Source organism: Sander vitreus, chromosome 1, assembly GCF_031162955.1.
Source record: "Sander vitreus isolate 19-12246 chromosome 1, sanVit1, whole genome shotgun sequence".
Taxonomy (NCBI): Eukaryota; Metazoa; Chordata; class Actinopteri; order Perciformes; family Percidae; genus Sander; species Sander vitreus.
Genome location: NC_135855.1, coordinates 7,293,245 through 7,308,587, shown reverse-complemented (window position 1 = coordinate 7,308,587; position 15,343 = coordinate 7,293,245). Strand labels below are relative to the sequence as shown.

At 39.4% G+C, this 15,343-nt stretch overlaps 1 protein-coding gene across 1 annotated transcript in view; it reads left to right on the top strand.

Annotated features, from left to right (window-relative positions):
- aldh1a3 (aldehyde dehydrogenase 1 family, member A3) overlaps positions 1 to 15,343 on the top strand; it is a 30,844-nt gene that overhangs the window by 5,659 nt on the left and 9,842 nt on the right. The window contains exons 5-6 of the mRNA XM_078257326.1: positions 6,561 to 6,622; positions 13,568 to 13,696. Of these exons, the coding sequence (XP_078113452.1) occupies positions 6,561 to 6,622; positions 13,568 to 13,696 (191 nt within the window). The remainder of the gene's footprint in view (positions 1 to 6,560; positions 6,623 to 13,567; positions 13,697 to 15,343) is intronic.

Below are 15,343 nucleotides of genomic sequence, written 5' to 3'. Positions count from 1 at the left end.
TCTGTGTGTATATGTACTTACATACTTCTGATACATTCTACCTGGCCCTGACAATATATATATATATATATATATAAAAATATATAAAAACCAAAAGTAAATCTTTCTGAAAAACTGAAACTAAACTAAAACTAGCAAACACACTCTGAAAACTAAAACTAAACTAAATAAAATTGAAAAGTTTGACTGTAATTTGAAATCATAAATTAGTCATTTGTGCCCTCAAATTAATAACCAATGCACACAATCAAGTATTTTTTTCTCCTGATTACTTGATTCCTGCCATAACAAAGGATTTGATTTGCATTCTCAAATTATTGTTTGAAGTTAATGCAACACAGGAACGGAAGTTAAACATTTTGTCCAATCCGTTCAGTTAGGAGGAGCGTTTTAGTATTGTGGTGCGCATATAATTACTCAACTAATTTATTCAATTACATAGTTACTCAATCATACATTTGAGAACATTAATTAATCATTTGTGCTCATAAATGAAATATTTGTGTGTACAAATTGTTTTTTTCTTTACTTTTTCTTTATGAACTCCATACAAAATAATGCAAAATGAGTATACATGAATAAATTAATACTGATAATTTAGATTGTACACAAGATAATTAGTGGAACCTATGGGATGAGTTTCCATTGTGCACTAAAAACTGTTTATGTCCCCTCAGGGGCTCCATAACCAGTGCACCACTGGGAAACAAGTTAATTACTATAGTGCAAGTGACTTGGCCCGGCTCAGGATTGTCCTCAGCCCTGGGTGGTATCTCATCCAGACTCTTAATACTTCCCCCACCTTGTCAGATCCTACTTTGCGTCTCCTCTGCTTCTGCAGGAAAGAAGATAGACAAAACACGCTTGCCTTTTCCTCCTGATTAGATCCCAATAGAGTGGTGAGAGATGCAAGGCACGGCAGGACAAAAGGAAGAGGAAGAGGCTGAGATAGTAATCAGTGAGGTGCAACAGTCTGTGGGGATTAACGATCACTGTTGGCTCAATGCCTCGCAAAGCTGCCAGCCACTCAGCCTGTAATCCCCACCTTTATACTGAAGCAGTTTCACTACTCACTCATCAAGATGAAACACATAACTGAGTTATAGTACAATATGAAAGGCTACATACACACTGTGAGATGCAGACTGGACTTTTATGTAAACATCCTCTAGTGGTAGAGCTGCTATGTAGACTGCTGGTTTCAGTGGATGCAGATGAAGCTAAAGTAACAATTTTTCTGGATAAATCGGGATCGACAACTCACTATTGTGTACTGGAAACTTCAATAATGCCCAAAACCTCTCTTTCAGTCTCAGTGTATTGCCTATTTGCTGACTATGCATTGCATTTGAAAAATGAGAAAACCAAACAAATGTACCTGGTATGCTTACTACAACAGTAGAAACAAAGATAGGATGATGATAATTAAGGATGCTGGATAGGTTTTCACCGTGGTTAATTCAAAATAAGAGCCTACAAATCAGTCATATGTCATATGTAACACTGCACTGTTATTAATAATAACTCAGTCAATAGACAGACTGAGACATAGACAGAAAGAAATGTGGGTGAATAAAACCAAAAGTATCTGCATTTCTAAACACCAATAGAGATTTTTTAGAATAGAATTTTCACTGTTCAATTCAATTGTTGTCTAACTAGTACTGCCGACATAATAAGTGGCTGATTGGCTGCTTACACTTTATTTTACAGGAAATTACATTTTTGCATAAGCTTATTGGTACGGAAGCCCTGAAAGGCAAGGTGTAAAAAAAATTCAGGCAATATTTGCCAAAGTATATCTCCTAAGAGATAGTATCTCCTACATAGGAGATGTTATGTCCTACGTGGGAGATATTGTCTTGTGCGTACAAACTATGCTAAGCATTTAGTGCTCGATACAATTGAAAGTTCAGCCAAAGGCGGCGTAAATATTACCTTACACAGCAGCTGGATTCTCGCAAAATTGCGATTTCACGAGATCACGCGAGAATCACAGGTTCACACATCACACTAAAATCCGTCTTGTCAGGCTTCAAGTAATGTGTTTGTGTCTACTACGACTACCAGCTAACCAAACCAGTCAGCGCCAGGTGAGAAGCTACTGGTAGCTACGGGCGTGGTTTAGGTGAACAAACAACGGAAGCGATAGGCAGATGGTTCATCCAATCACCTGTCAGGTATTTTTTGAAAGTGCCTGCCCTTTCCAAAACAGTTTCTAATGACGGCTTCTCAGATGGTTCTGTGCACAAATCATCTAGCTCGTCAGGTTAGCATGAACAAAAGGTTTTACCTTCTCAGTTAACTACAAATGTCCACTGTAAAACATAATGAAAGTGTAAATAGGTGCAGGCAGGATTATTTTTCATAGTATTGCCTGCAACAGCAACTCAGCGAGCGAGTGAGAGAGAAAGAGAGATTGATTCATGTTTTTTTTGCCAAAAGCATTACCTTTATCGATACAACACACCATAAAACTAGGATTAGCCCATTGCACGCTGCTAGAGCTGCAGTCCACTGCTGTGTGGCCATTATCAGGCTCTGTTTCAGTGCTATGGACAGCGCTGTCATACACGCAAAAACAGCTCTGTCCTTTGCTCTGAAACAACAGTGAATGATAGTCACGAGAAAAGGAGGCTGGTTTGTCTCAGCAAGCAGCTAAGTTTACAAGAATTTGCCAAATTTAGCATGTATGTTCAGCATGTAAGTAAAATGTTTTTTGAAAAGACAACCTCATTTGAGGTGTGATGACCTTTATGGTGTTAGCCTTCTCATACAAAGCCATTCACATCTAAAATATAAATACACAATACACGAAATGTTAGAGGGCCCAAGACACTCCACTGTGGGACACAGCATTAGGCTTAGGTAGCTAGCTATCCTAGATAGATGACCACGCACCTCCACTCACTGAAATCAATTGCTAGTTTCAAGTCTTCTTCAATACCGCATGATGTTTATTTTGTAAATGATGGTCCCATTTATTTTGAAACAGACGATAAAGCAGGAGATGCTTTAGGGCTGTGGCTACACACACCAACCTGTCAGTCAGGACAGCGGCTTAGAAATGCTAAACATGGGACTGTGAACACATTAAAAATAGACGTCAACTTGTTTTTGGTGTTGTTTTCATCTTAAACTTTGACCCTCACTGTGTGTTTTCACTTCATCAAAGTTAATTGGAACGTTTTGGTATCCTAAGGCCGGCCACACACTGGCTGCGTGGCGTGAGCGTGGCGTTTCTGTTGCGTGTCAGCTGCGTGGCGGCTGTGTGGATTTTGTCTTTACTTTTTGTCTTTACACACCAGAAACGTGTCTGTACACATGTATGTTTCCCATTGATTTACTGCACTCAAGCAGTGTACTTCATGTTAAACATAAACATATACTGATTGCAGCAAAGACAACGTCGGCAGTATTGACGGCAAAATAGGCTACAGAATATTTTGTTCTGTATTGACAGGTGCAATATTTTTTTTTTTTTATTACATTTATATCTGCATTTATGTCAAAACATAGAGACTTTCAAACATCAACATGTCATTTATTAATATGTATTTGTGTCAAAATAACATATTTTCCTATTCTATTTTGCCTGGAAACGCCTGAGACGTGCGTGTCACGCAGGCAGTGTGCAAGCTCTAACCTGTCAACATGGGAGCCAAAATAAAAACGGACATGCCACGCAGCTGACACGCTCATGCGACGCAGCCAGTGGGTGGCCCGGCCTAAGAATGTCTTGTTCAGTGTTCTGCCTACCAAGCTAGCTAGCTACTACTAACGTTTGTTGGTAACTTAAGAGAAAGTTTGCAGATTTTCTGTACTGCCGTACATGCAGATGAATCCACCGGTAAATCCACCGGTAAATCTTCACTAAATGACTCGCTTCAGAAGGGTTGACAATCTGCAACTTTCCCCCTTTGGCGTTTAGCTTAGTGCAGCGCCATTGCAACCATAAACAACACTGGTTTTGCCGCATCATCCTCCCCAGCCGCACCCTCTCGTCAAAAATCGTCATATGTGATGCCAAAAACCAAGACGGTGATGCCTGTATCACTAAACTCAAGGCTTCAAAACGGCAGTCCACAAACCAATGGGTGACCTCACGGATGCTATGTCCACTATTTTTACAGTCTATGATTTAAACTCAGGAGGTGTGTGATTTTTGATATAAATCCATTAGTACAGTGGGATATTCTTGCCTCTGATTTGGAAGTAGAATCCGCAGTGTCAGTTTAGAATAAGTGTTAGCCTCGCATAGCTACAGTGGGCCTGAGGCTGTCTGTCTGAATCTTGTGTTACACACAGACAGCACGAGTATGTTCCCAAGTGACTCAAGTGAATGTAACCTTCAGTAAGCTGTGACTGAACGTGGACTCACCCAGTGACTCAAAGATAAAAGCAGCTGAAGATGAGTCCTGCTGTAGGGGAGTCTCCCAGTCTGTGATCAGTTACGCGGGTAACTGGAGAAGGTCAGGGTGCAGACTGGGAGGCCAGGTTTGACCAGTTATCTGCTAAGCCTCCGACACGTCCATGTACACTACGACTTGCAAAGAGTGTGAATCTTAATGTTAGTACCGGTGGAACATTCCAAGAGGATTCATTTAAAAACAGCTTAACAATGTAACTTTGATTTCAGAAAATTAAACAGCACAATGTAACCATGCAATAATGTAAGGGAAACTTAAATATGACATTGATTATCAAAAAGCTTATGAATGCAGCGCAGTAATTGTTTTAAATAATCCGCTTGTGTGTTCTGTGATTTTTTTTTTAAGTTGTTCAATTTAAGAAAAGGTCATTTAAGAACCAACAAGTCCTCCAAATGAAATTGTTTGTCCATACACTGCAAAATGGCATGTAGAAGTGCTTTGTGAACTGTTACAAATACAAAAAATGTGATATAACAATGCTAAGGTTTGGAAAATGACTACCTGGTTAAAGTGGCTATGAGGAACTTTCAGATTCTAGCAGCCCCTCTGGATAAAAGCGGTAGTGTTTTTACCACACCTGCTGTCATAAAGATCTTTTCTAGCGTGTGCCGGCTGGTGCTATATTACCCAGTGTATTACTGAGTTAGCGTAGTTACCGTGAGGTCATATACTGTAGTTGCGATGAATGTTTTGCTCAGACAGAAAATCATTCATTTACAATGAGATAGTACATTACAGATGCATCGTGCACTTCAAGTGTTGCGTAAGGTAACTTAGCCTACTTTGGATGTATCGTGAGCTAAACCGGGTATCACTGTCACTGTGTCACGAGCCAAAGCATTAAGAGTTTTATGTAGCAACCAACGTAATAATAACTTTATATAGCACATTTCATGAAACCCAAGGACGCTTTACACAAGTAACGTTACAGGGGGACAAGGGAAAAGAAGATAGTAAACCAACACAAACACGGACTGAAAAAGAAATAGAAACCCGAGCACTAAATGGAAGGGGGGCGTAATTCAACGTAGGCTACTGACGTACAACCACGTCTTGTATTGTAAAGTTATTTTGTAAATGAAATAGACATATTACATACCTGTTCAGGAGGAACAGTGCCAATTCATGGTCAGTTTTTAATCATTTACAATCACGTTATTGTCTCTATCTGTTGAAAGTCTGACCGACTTTTGTCACTCTCCCTTTTAGCTTTTAGTTTTTCTTTGTTTCATTTCCTTTTTTTCTGTGATGGTCCTGCCCCAGTTTCAGCCATAACTACGACAGATAACATAATTAAAATTAAATTAAAATACAATTAGGCCTATATAAAGATTTCCTGCTACCCTTTACCTGGCTGGATACACTAATACAGGCTTTTCCGGTGTTACACCGTAATCTGTGACCCATCAGAATGTGTTACTGTAGATCCAGTCTATCTGCCTTAAATCATTTTGTGACTTCGCGGAAAAAATCGGACCCGGGCAGAGGCATTTATAAAAACTATATTTAAATAGCATTCTTTTCACCAGTCTTGTTTGTTGTTACAGCTTATTTATGATCATGATTTTGATTATGGTTCAAGGACTAATGTGGTCACCTTTTTTTTTTTAAGTCACAAAAAGAGACCAGTGTTACAGGGTAACCTGGACCCTATTATCCTATGTGTTTGTGTCGAAGGGACTAATGGGAACAACAATCTTTGAATCACTGAGAATAATAATCGGAGCCTGTCAGCGGCAAAAACAGCACTTTTAGTGCGAGAAATTGACGATGTGCATTTGCTTTATATTCAGTGCAGCCGGTTCGCAGCTGCCAGTTACTGGATCAATCTCAAAAGTTTTTGTTCACATTAGTCACTATACCAATGAATGGCAAAATGAATCCAAGAAATTACCCTTTTAAGTCAGATTTTTTTCTGTAGGTTTCGACCTCGCCCCTTAGTCTCCTTTCAGTAAAGAACTTTAAGGCCAATGATTGTAACTGTTTTACAATGCAAAAATCTACTTGATGTTAAATTTTTAATAGTACCTTAAACCAATAACACACAATATTGGCCTAAATAATACAGTCAACCTATAGTACAGTGGATCAAACTGATTGTTTCTTTTTCTTCTTCTTCTTTTACAGATGAAAGCTTCATGTGTTTAACCAAACATGAGCCCGTTGGCGTATGTGGAGCCATCATTCCAGTAAGTCCAGAGCAGATCTGGTTTGAATTTATAAGCAATAATGTATAATAGGATTTCTTATTACCATTCACATTACTTTGGTGTGAAAATTAAACACAGTGTGTGTGTGTGTGTGTGTGTGTGTGTGTGTGTGTGTGTGTGTGTGTGTGTGTGTGTACAGTAGATCCAGTAAAAGGTACTTTCAGGACATTCTGCTGTAATACAATCTGTTCTTAATAAGCATTTAAAACAACGGAACATTGCACAATATCGTATTTATAACCCAAAATGAGTCCAACACACTGCTGCGATACCAACTTCTTGTACTGTGGTATACAGCTCTTACTGTATATCTACATATGGGTAGTAATCATCATCGTGTTTTAAGCATGGCATCAGAGTTAATGACAGTTTGTGAAAAGCCATTATGTGTGTTTGCTGCCCTCTCCAGTGTCAGAAAATATGGATATTAGTTACCCCAAAGAGCACGGTCACTCTGGGACTTAGAAATACTTTTTGCCATACAATTTCAGTCCAAAAGAAACAGCTATAAGTATGAAGAAAACATTCTGATTATTACATGATTCTCTTTATATTATTTTTAACCATTAGTTCCAAAAAGCTGCAGCAGAAATGGGAGAAGTCTTTGTGCTATATGCCCTGCTGAGCAGCTCCCAGTGGGATAATGCGTTATGGATTGGAACTCCATTACTTCTTATTTTCTCGTTGGGTTCACCAACTAGTGACTAATTCAGTGCAGGGTTGAGCTCTGTCCTCACCTGAAAATGGGAATATTATTAATGTTGAAAAGAAAACCCTGTAGAAAGAGGCCGTGGATGGCTGGGTCAAGAAAGTGTTTGACTTTGACACTCAAGACAGCTGTTCACATCTTGTTTCCTATCAACAGTCAACAGTGTTTTGATTTTAACCATGTCTAGGGATGCACCGAATGTTCGGCTACCAACATTATTTGGCCGAAAACAGCAAAAAAAGCACTTTCGGTGTTCGGCCGAATAAATTAAAAGGCCCAGTGAATCTTTACCGAACAGTTAAGTTTTGATGACGTGATCAAATACCAACCACTGTAGAATGTGTATGTGTGTGTGCCGTGTGTGTGTGTGTGTGTGTGTGTGTGTGTGTGTGTGTGTGTGTGTGTGTGTGTGTGTGTGTGTGTGTGTGTGCCGTGTGTGCGTGCAGCGTGTGTGTGTGTGTGTGTGTGTGTGTGTGTGTGTGTGTGTGTGTGTGTGTGTGTGTGTGCGCCGTGTGTGTATCTGTGTGTGCATTGTTTGGAGCAAAAACTCCACCTCCTCGTCTGTCCAGACAAAATTGTCAGCTTTTGTTGGAGAGGAGGAGGAGAGGGAGACAAGTAGAAGGAAGGTTCTACGCAGGCGCAGACTTGGTGGATTTCACACACTTTTGCGTCACCATATGCACGCACACTCGTCTAAACGCGGAATAAAAAGTGAGAACGCAACGCCACTTTTGCGTTTTCTCTTCAGATAATTTCCGTCTAAACATAGCCCTAGTCTATTCAAGAAGAGAGGCTCAAAGATGGCCAAATAAAAACTATTTTTATTTTACTAATTTATTTGTTTTAAGTTAGGTTATATTGTATATATTGGCAAAATAAATGGAACACGTGGAAAAAAACTTTGGCCAATTTTTTCATTTTATTTGGCTTTCAGTGCATCCCTAATGTCTATGATCAGTTACATAGTCTCGCATTGCCAGACCTATCTCCACAGCGCTGTGGAGTAAGGTCTGGCTACACCAGACATTCATTTTAGGATGAAGGAAAAAAACACTCTGGGTCGTTTGCATTTCTTTAAACCAATCACAATCGTCTTGGGCGGCGCTAAGCTCTGGGCGCAGCGACGGTGGCTCTGCTAAATACTCTCGGGAACTTGTTTGGGTGGAACATCTGCACCCCGCAAAAGAAAATGGCACATTATTAAATGAAGTTCGCCGTGTGTATTTCCGTGTGTTTTTTGTTGAGACAAATAAAGAAATATGCATATGCATTCTTTTTGTCAGATCTATAAAGCCGCACGTATACCTGGTTCTGTTTTAGAAATCTGAATCATTGTGGAGCTTGGTGCACAGAAGCCTCATTTCGACGCCCACAGTTTGCCATAAATGGACGTAGAAACGCCTTAAACTCCTGTTTATATATCAATACATGTGCCCACTCCACCAACATTAGACCTGTCAGTGAGTATACATACTGAAATACAGCAAAGAAAGAGCAGTTTCCCCGACTGCATCCGTACCACTAATTCATCACGTTTCTACAAACCATAGTCGCATGATTCATTCATAGTTATTCTATATATTTTGAAACTCAATTTACTCAATTGAGGATCAAATTCAATGATCATTAACAGGGACATGATGCTCAAATGTAAATAAAAAGAATGATGAAAGCCATCACAATAAATCATTTTATTGTTTTAATTTAAATTTTACATGAAGTTTATTAATTTCTCCGCTAGGGGTCTCTCAATCAAAACAATGGATGTAAACACAGACTTTTGATGACGTTGTGTAGTGGCATTATGGGAGTTGCAGTTTAATACAATTGCCGATTAAAATAGAACTATAAAACGGCCTTATAACGTTAACGTTCTCGACCGAGCATTAGAATGAGCTAATGCTAGCGTTACTTGTCAATGTAGCACATTACGTTAAGCTGGATCAATCGATATTGAAATATATCAATAAATAAGATCTCTGCTGTATTACTGTGTTGTAAGTGGTAATGTAATCAATGACAAAATGATGCTGTGTGGCAGAAAGCAAGCTGTATAACAGTTACTGAGTGTTATTCTTTCTGTGAGATTGTATGATTTACGATTACTCTCGAACGTATCATTTGAGTGCCTTGTTTTGACGGGAGTTAGAGGAACCAGAGGGGTCAAAGGTTATATGACGCCACTGACAGGCGACTAAATGAAACGGATATTGTCATTATAATAAAATAACAGATTTCTCTGGGTTTGAACGTTGTTGGAAACATTTATAACAAAATATATAACATAGGTATAGTCATTTTTAGACATTTTAATGCAGAAATGTTACATATTGTACCTATAATTGGGACCACTAAAGACTGAACTTAACTTTCCAGAGAAGCAGGGATCATAAATGTGTAGTTCTAATATGGCAACTGCTCTCAATTTAAAAGCACAAGCAAGTCTGGATGTGAGGATGAAATGAAACCCTGGTAAAACCAGAAACCTTATCTTAATCTTTGCCCTCCCTAAACAAGACCTCCTTTCCGCTAATCCCTTTGGGGCTATTCTGACAGGAACACACAGCTCCAATCCTGTGCTGTTCGGATTTACTTTCACACATTGGAATATATGTATTTTTTGTCTTTTGATTATAACTTAATCAGATTTAGGGTGGGGCAGTGTTTGGTGTTTCACCATATTGTGTTGCACTTTGTGATCCAGACAGACATGTACGTATAATTTCAATATCATGAGCCATTCAATTTTTATCTCTGATCATTAGCCTATAACCGCTAATGTTGCTTTGGCAACAAAGGAACAAAACGGCTGTTGTTTGACATGGGAGATTATATCATAAAAGTGAAATTCATACTAAAGGACTTTGTGTAATTACTGAAAGTAGTGCTGGCGCACACACAGCATGAGTCATTGTCAGAGGAAAACAGGAAACCTTTCTCCCTACTTATGATCTCAAGATCCCTTAATGGCTCTGAGTGTTTCCAAAGTGTTGTAAAAGTTAACAATGCCTAAACAATAAACATGCAGCACTCACATGTATTGCCGTCTAATTTGAGTTTGAGTGCCCAATTATTTGTCCATTGGTTTTCCAACATGGAAATGAGCAAGTGGAAAATAAATTACCTCTTTTCTGATTTTGTTTACTTTGAATTATGTCCAATCCTTTTATTATCTTGTAAATTCTATTCAGACCAACATCCAAGTGATAAAGTGGATTTTCTGGAAAAAACTAAATACTAATGTTGTGTGTCAACCCGTTCTCACTCCCAACTCGTAAAATATGGACGCTTGGGCAATGGCGCTCAGCGTTAGATACGACGCAAAAAGCACCCTTCAGCATGTGTATGGAACGCAGAGCAGCAGCTCCGTGGCGTTGTAAGATGACGTAGTATTAGTAGAATGAAAGCCTGAAATGCAGCGTAAGGAGGTTGGTTGGGATGGTGGATGGGTCAAACAACACAGGACTTTTACCCAGGAGACCAGGATTTGTGTCCCGTTCTGGTCCCATGTGTCACTGAATCGTTCATTTAATAACCCAACCCACGATCTTTTCCTAAACCCAACTGTTCCGTTCTTCTTTTCCTAAACCCAACTGTCCCGTTCTTCTTTTCCTAAACCCAACTGTCCCGGACTTGTCCCACGTGTCACGGAAAGGTACCTTTTATAAGCCCACCCATGATCTTTTCCTAAACCTAACTGTCCCGTTCTTGTGTCGCATGTCAGTTAAACATACGTCCCAACCCAGAGCGTCAAAAGTGATGGAAATAGTCCCAACCAAGCGTGTTTAGATAAAGCACATTTAGATATGACCCTAAAGGAGACTTTTAGCGTCAATAACAACGCCAAAGGCACCTGACCAAGTGTCTGTATTTTATGCGATGGGAGTGAGAATGTGTCGTGTGTGTTGCTTGGATTATTAGCCCCAGTTTGTGCCTCTCATGTAGTTATTATTTCCATTGGAAACTGTTGTGAGTGACAGAAATGAGCTACTGTTTGCAAAAACATATTGTACATAAAATATGCAGTGCAATTTGGCTGTTTTACAATTAGACAAAAATAGCCAGAAATGACACCTGCTTATTGCTTTGTTAGGTATAAAATATAGCCAAGGCGGACAAAGCAGGCAACTGCCCTAGGGCCCATTGCCTCCAGGGGGCCTCAAGAGCCAGGTTTGCTGGAGGCATTGGTTTGTGGTAATATGATTACTTTCCACTGCTCATCCATGTCCAGGTGACGGTGGCAGCAGGCTTAGCAAGGTTGCCTAGACGTCCTTCCGAAGATGTTTACAGGCCATATTGGACTTATAATACTTCAGTATGTCGAGGTGTGTAAAGGAAGCCGTCCAGGAAGTTAGCCCCTACCTCCATCCTCAACAGGCTTCGCCTTTTGCCTGGGCACCATAGTAAATAAGCTTTTTTTTCTTATTGACATGGCCTGGTTTTGTAAATAAGATTTTTTTCTTATTGACATGGCCTGCTTTAAAGGTTAAATAAAATGAAATAGGTCCTTATCAGGTGGCAGAATCAATGTGATGGAGCAGGGGTTCTACTCCGACCTCTTCCGGATGTCCAAACTTCTCTCTGTCCCCAAGAATGAGCTAAGCCACACTGCAAAGACAATATGGCCACTTATATTCATGACCCAAGGTGAGGGTTCGACCTGATTGGCTGGTGACAAGACTCAGCTCGCTCGTCATCAGCACAGTCCAGTGCAATGCCATGTTCAAACAAACTAGTTTATATAATGTGATAATAGCTGTTCTAAACAGTCACACTTGAAGGTAGGATGAAAAGCATACCATTATAGACAGAAGTGAGATGCAGTAACTGTGCACTTTGAAAGAGTCTCACATTAACCCTCTGGATACGACGGCAAAACTACATGTTGTATGTCATACTTAATATCTCCAGATCAATACAGTGCAGACACTTACTATTTTTTTGTTTAGAAGCAGAGAAATGCGATGTTTCAAAGAGGTCCACCATGCGATTGTAGGCCATCCAGAAGCTTTTTAATCCATCCTGGAATTACAGTGTCTTTGTAAAATAGATAAATAAATATGAATCCAAAAATCAAGTCACAAAATCTCCCTTTGTTCCACATGGCTTCAATGTAGCCTCATTCTGGCTGTCTCTCATGTTTTGCATGGCAGCTAATACCAGGACCTATCCGAAGAGGGCTATGGTGCGATCATAGCCGGCCTGAAACTTCAGTGACGTTTTGGAGACTTTGTGCAGTAATTCCAGAACGATAAATCCACGACTGAACGGTTATTTGGTCATCTTTTTGTATGAAAAGCAATCCTTTACTGTTAGCCGCCACAGCTGCGGACTATCTTGATTGATGGCTATGTTGACCAATCACATGAAGTCATGTCAGGTGTGTGTGTGTGTGTGTGTGTGTGTGTGTGTGTGTGTGTGTGTGTGTGTGTGTGTGTGTGTGTGTGTGTGTGTGTGTGTGTGTGTAGAGCTGCAGGTCATTCAAGCTGGCCTGGATGTGTAAATGAGTGTGATTTGCCCTACTGATGTCTAATAGCAGACAGAAAATGCTTTGGAGATGACACAACTAACTTTTTTGATAAAAGTTACCCAATTCACATCAATTCACCTCCTATAGCAGATAAAAACAACATTGTGTAACATTGGTATTTTTTGTGATTAGCGGTCCTACAGTTTCAGAGTGCAATTCACTTATACACCTCTATTGTAATTATGGACAGCCATACACATGCATTTGTTATAATTACATAACTTATGATCAAACAATAGTAAGTGGACAACTTTACTAACACAGTTTAACATTAAGCAAGTGCACACAAGACATAGTAAGCCAGCTAATATTATTTACTACAGGTTTCAAACACATTTTCATGGACACAATTTAAAAACTTTTCCATGACTTTTCAAGGACCCATACTAAAATTTCCATGACCGATAACTCCAAATGTTTATTACTGTATTTTACTGTATGAAAATAAACAGCAAATGTTTCCAATCTCCAAGAGTTGGTTATGTTCATATTTACTCTTTTTAACTACAGGCATGACTGAAATATGCTATATAAATAAAGATGACTTGACTTATGACATAAATAACTTCTTATCAGCCTGATAGGTCTAACTGGTCTAACTGTGGCATTTGTGTGTGACAGGGTGCTTTAATCTGATTTGTGCACTAACACATCGAAAGCTAATGTGTTTTTTTGTCTATGCTAGTGGAACTTTCCTCTGCTGATGTTCATGTGGAAGATGGCGCCGGCCCTGAGCTGTGGAAACACTGTGGTTATCAAGCCAGCAGAGCAGACCCCCCTCACAGCCCTCCACATTGGATCGCTCATCAAAGAGGTCTGATGTTACACTGAGAGAGGTTTAGATTTTAAACCTCTGATAGTCCTTTTCTTGAACAGATTCTGGGCCTGTATCCTTATGGAAAATCCTGTTTCTCATATGATTTATCTGTTTTGCTTCTTTTATGTTTTAGTAGTGTCTGTTCCCAGAGGGGACACAATCTCAACCTAAACCTTTTTTTTGGCAATCAGAATTATAATACAGTTTATTGCCAAGTAGGTTTTCACATACAAGGAATTTGCTTTGGTGTTTTGGTGCATAGACAAGAAACATATAGAATAGGGAAAAAAAAGAAGAAAAAAAAAATATATATATATATATATATATACAATGGAACTGTAGTCTTCTACTGTAGATAGTAGTTCCAAAGATGTGCGTTTTTAACGTAACACATATAGACAGATGTGAAGACATTAATGTAAGCCACTGGTTCCCAACCTTTTTGGTCTGAGGTAACCCCACAACCCCGTCAAATGAACTTGGGTACCCCTTCATCAATTCACAATATATCTTCTAAATGTATAATGCTATTCACTATATAAAAGTGGATATTCATACAATTGAACTGTCAATATTACGGTTGGTTTGGTCAGCCATGCTACTACTTCAAGCCCTCTAGGCTACTACTACTCGGAGTGAAACATTCAGCTACCATTATTCATTAAGGTTACTTTAAGCCGTTACTTTTAGCTATTTCAATCGTTTCTCCATTACTTTAGCTAATCATTCCATTCCTTCAATCTGTGTATCAAGCGTGTGCAAAAAGTGTTGACGCTCTCTTACTAAGGTGACGTTGAGTGTTTAATGTTGAAACGAAAATACAAGTAAGAGTTTATTACGTTGGCTTCACCCAAGCTATCAAAGCGCTGTGGATTTAGGTCTTGCAGTGCGAGACTACCCAAGCTATACCAAATGCAGAGGAGAGGCCTCAATGTGTTTTATGTAGAGAGGTGCAATGCAATACATTCCATATTCATTGTAAATTAATAGTTTGTTGTGTTCTTTATCAGTAATTTATAAATGTAGATGTCATGGCAATTTATGATGTATTTTTGTAAGTTTGGTTCCTTGGAGGACACCAAACTTTTGGATTTGGTGGTCTGGAGCTGAAAAGTTTAGGGACCAGTGACGTATACTAATCCTTAATAATCTTTTTTGCTGGCTTAGAGGTATAAACATTTAAATATACTGACTGTGAAATGCATGATTCAGCCTGAAATCCCCAAATTTATGGAAAGAAAGTACAGAAGATGCAACCTTGGTGTCCTTAATGGTAGTTACAAACTCATCTGTTGTTATAGAAAAATAGAAAAATTATAAATATCATTAAAGCTGCAAGCAGCGATCGACGGGCCCTCGCGCCTCTGCGCATGTCGGGGTTACTGGCGGACGCCGCTCCTTGTGACCGTGCATTTGCACAGCACTCAGACACTGCAAATCAATGAAAAGGGAACTCCCTGCTGAGTTCAACGATACCTCACACAAGACTCTACGTCATACAGTTCATTAGCTGTGAAAAGGGGCGTGGCTAAATTATAGGGGGCAGGTCAAACCATCACCAATTAAAAAGGAACTCTCTTCTGAGTTCAATGATACCTCACACAAGACTCTACCTTAGATGGGTCAGCATTTATGAAAGGGGGC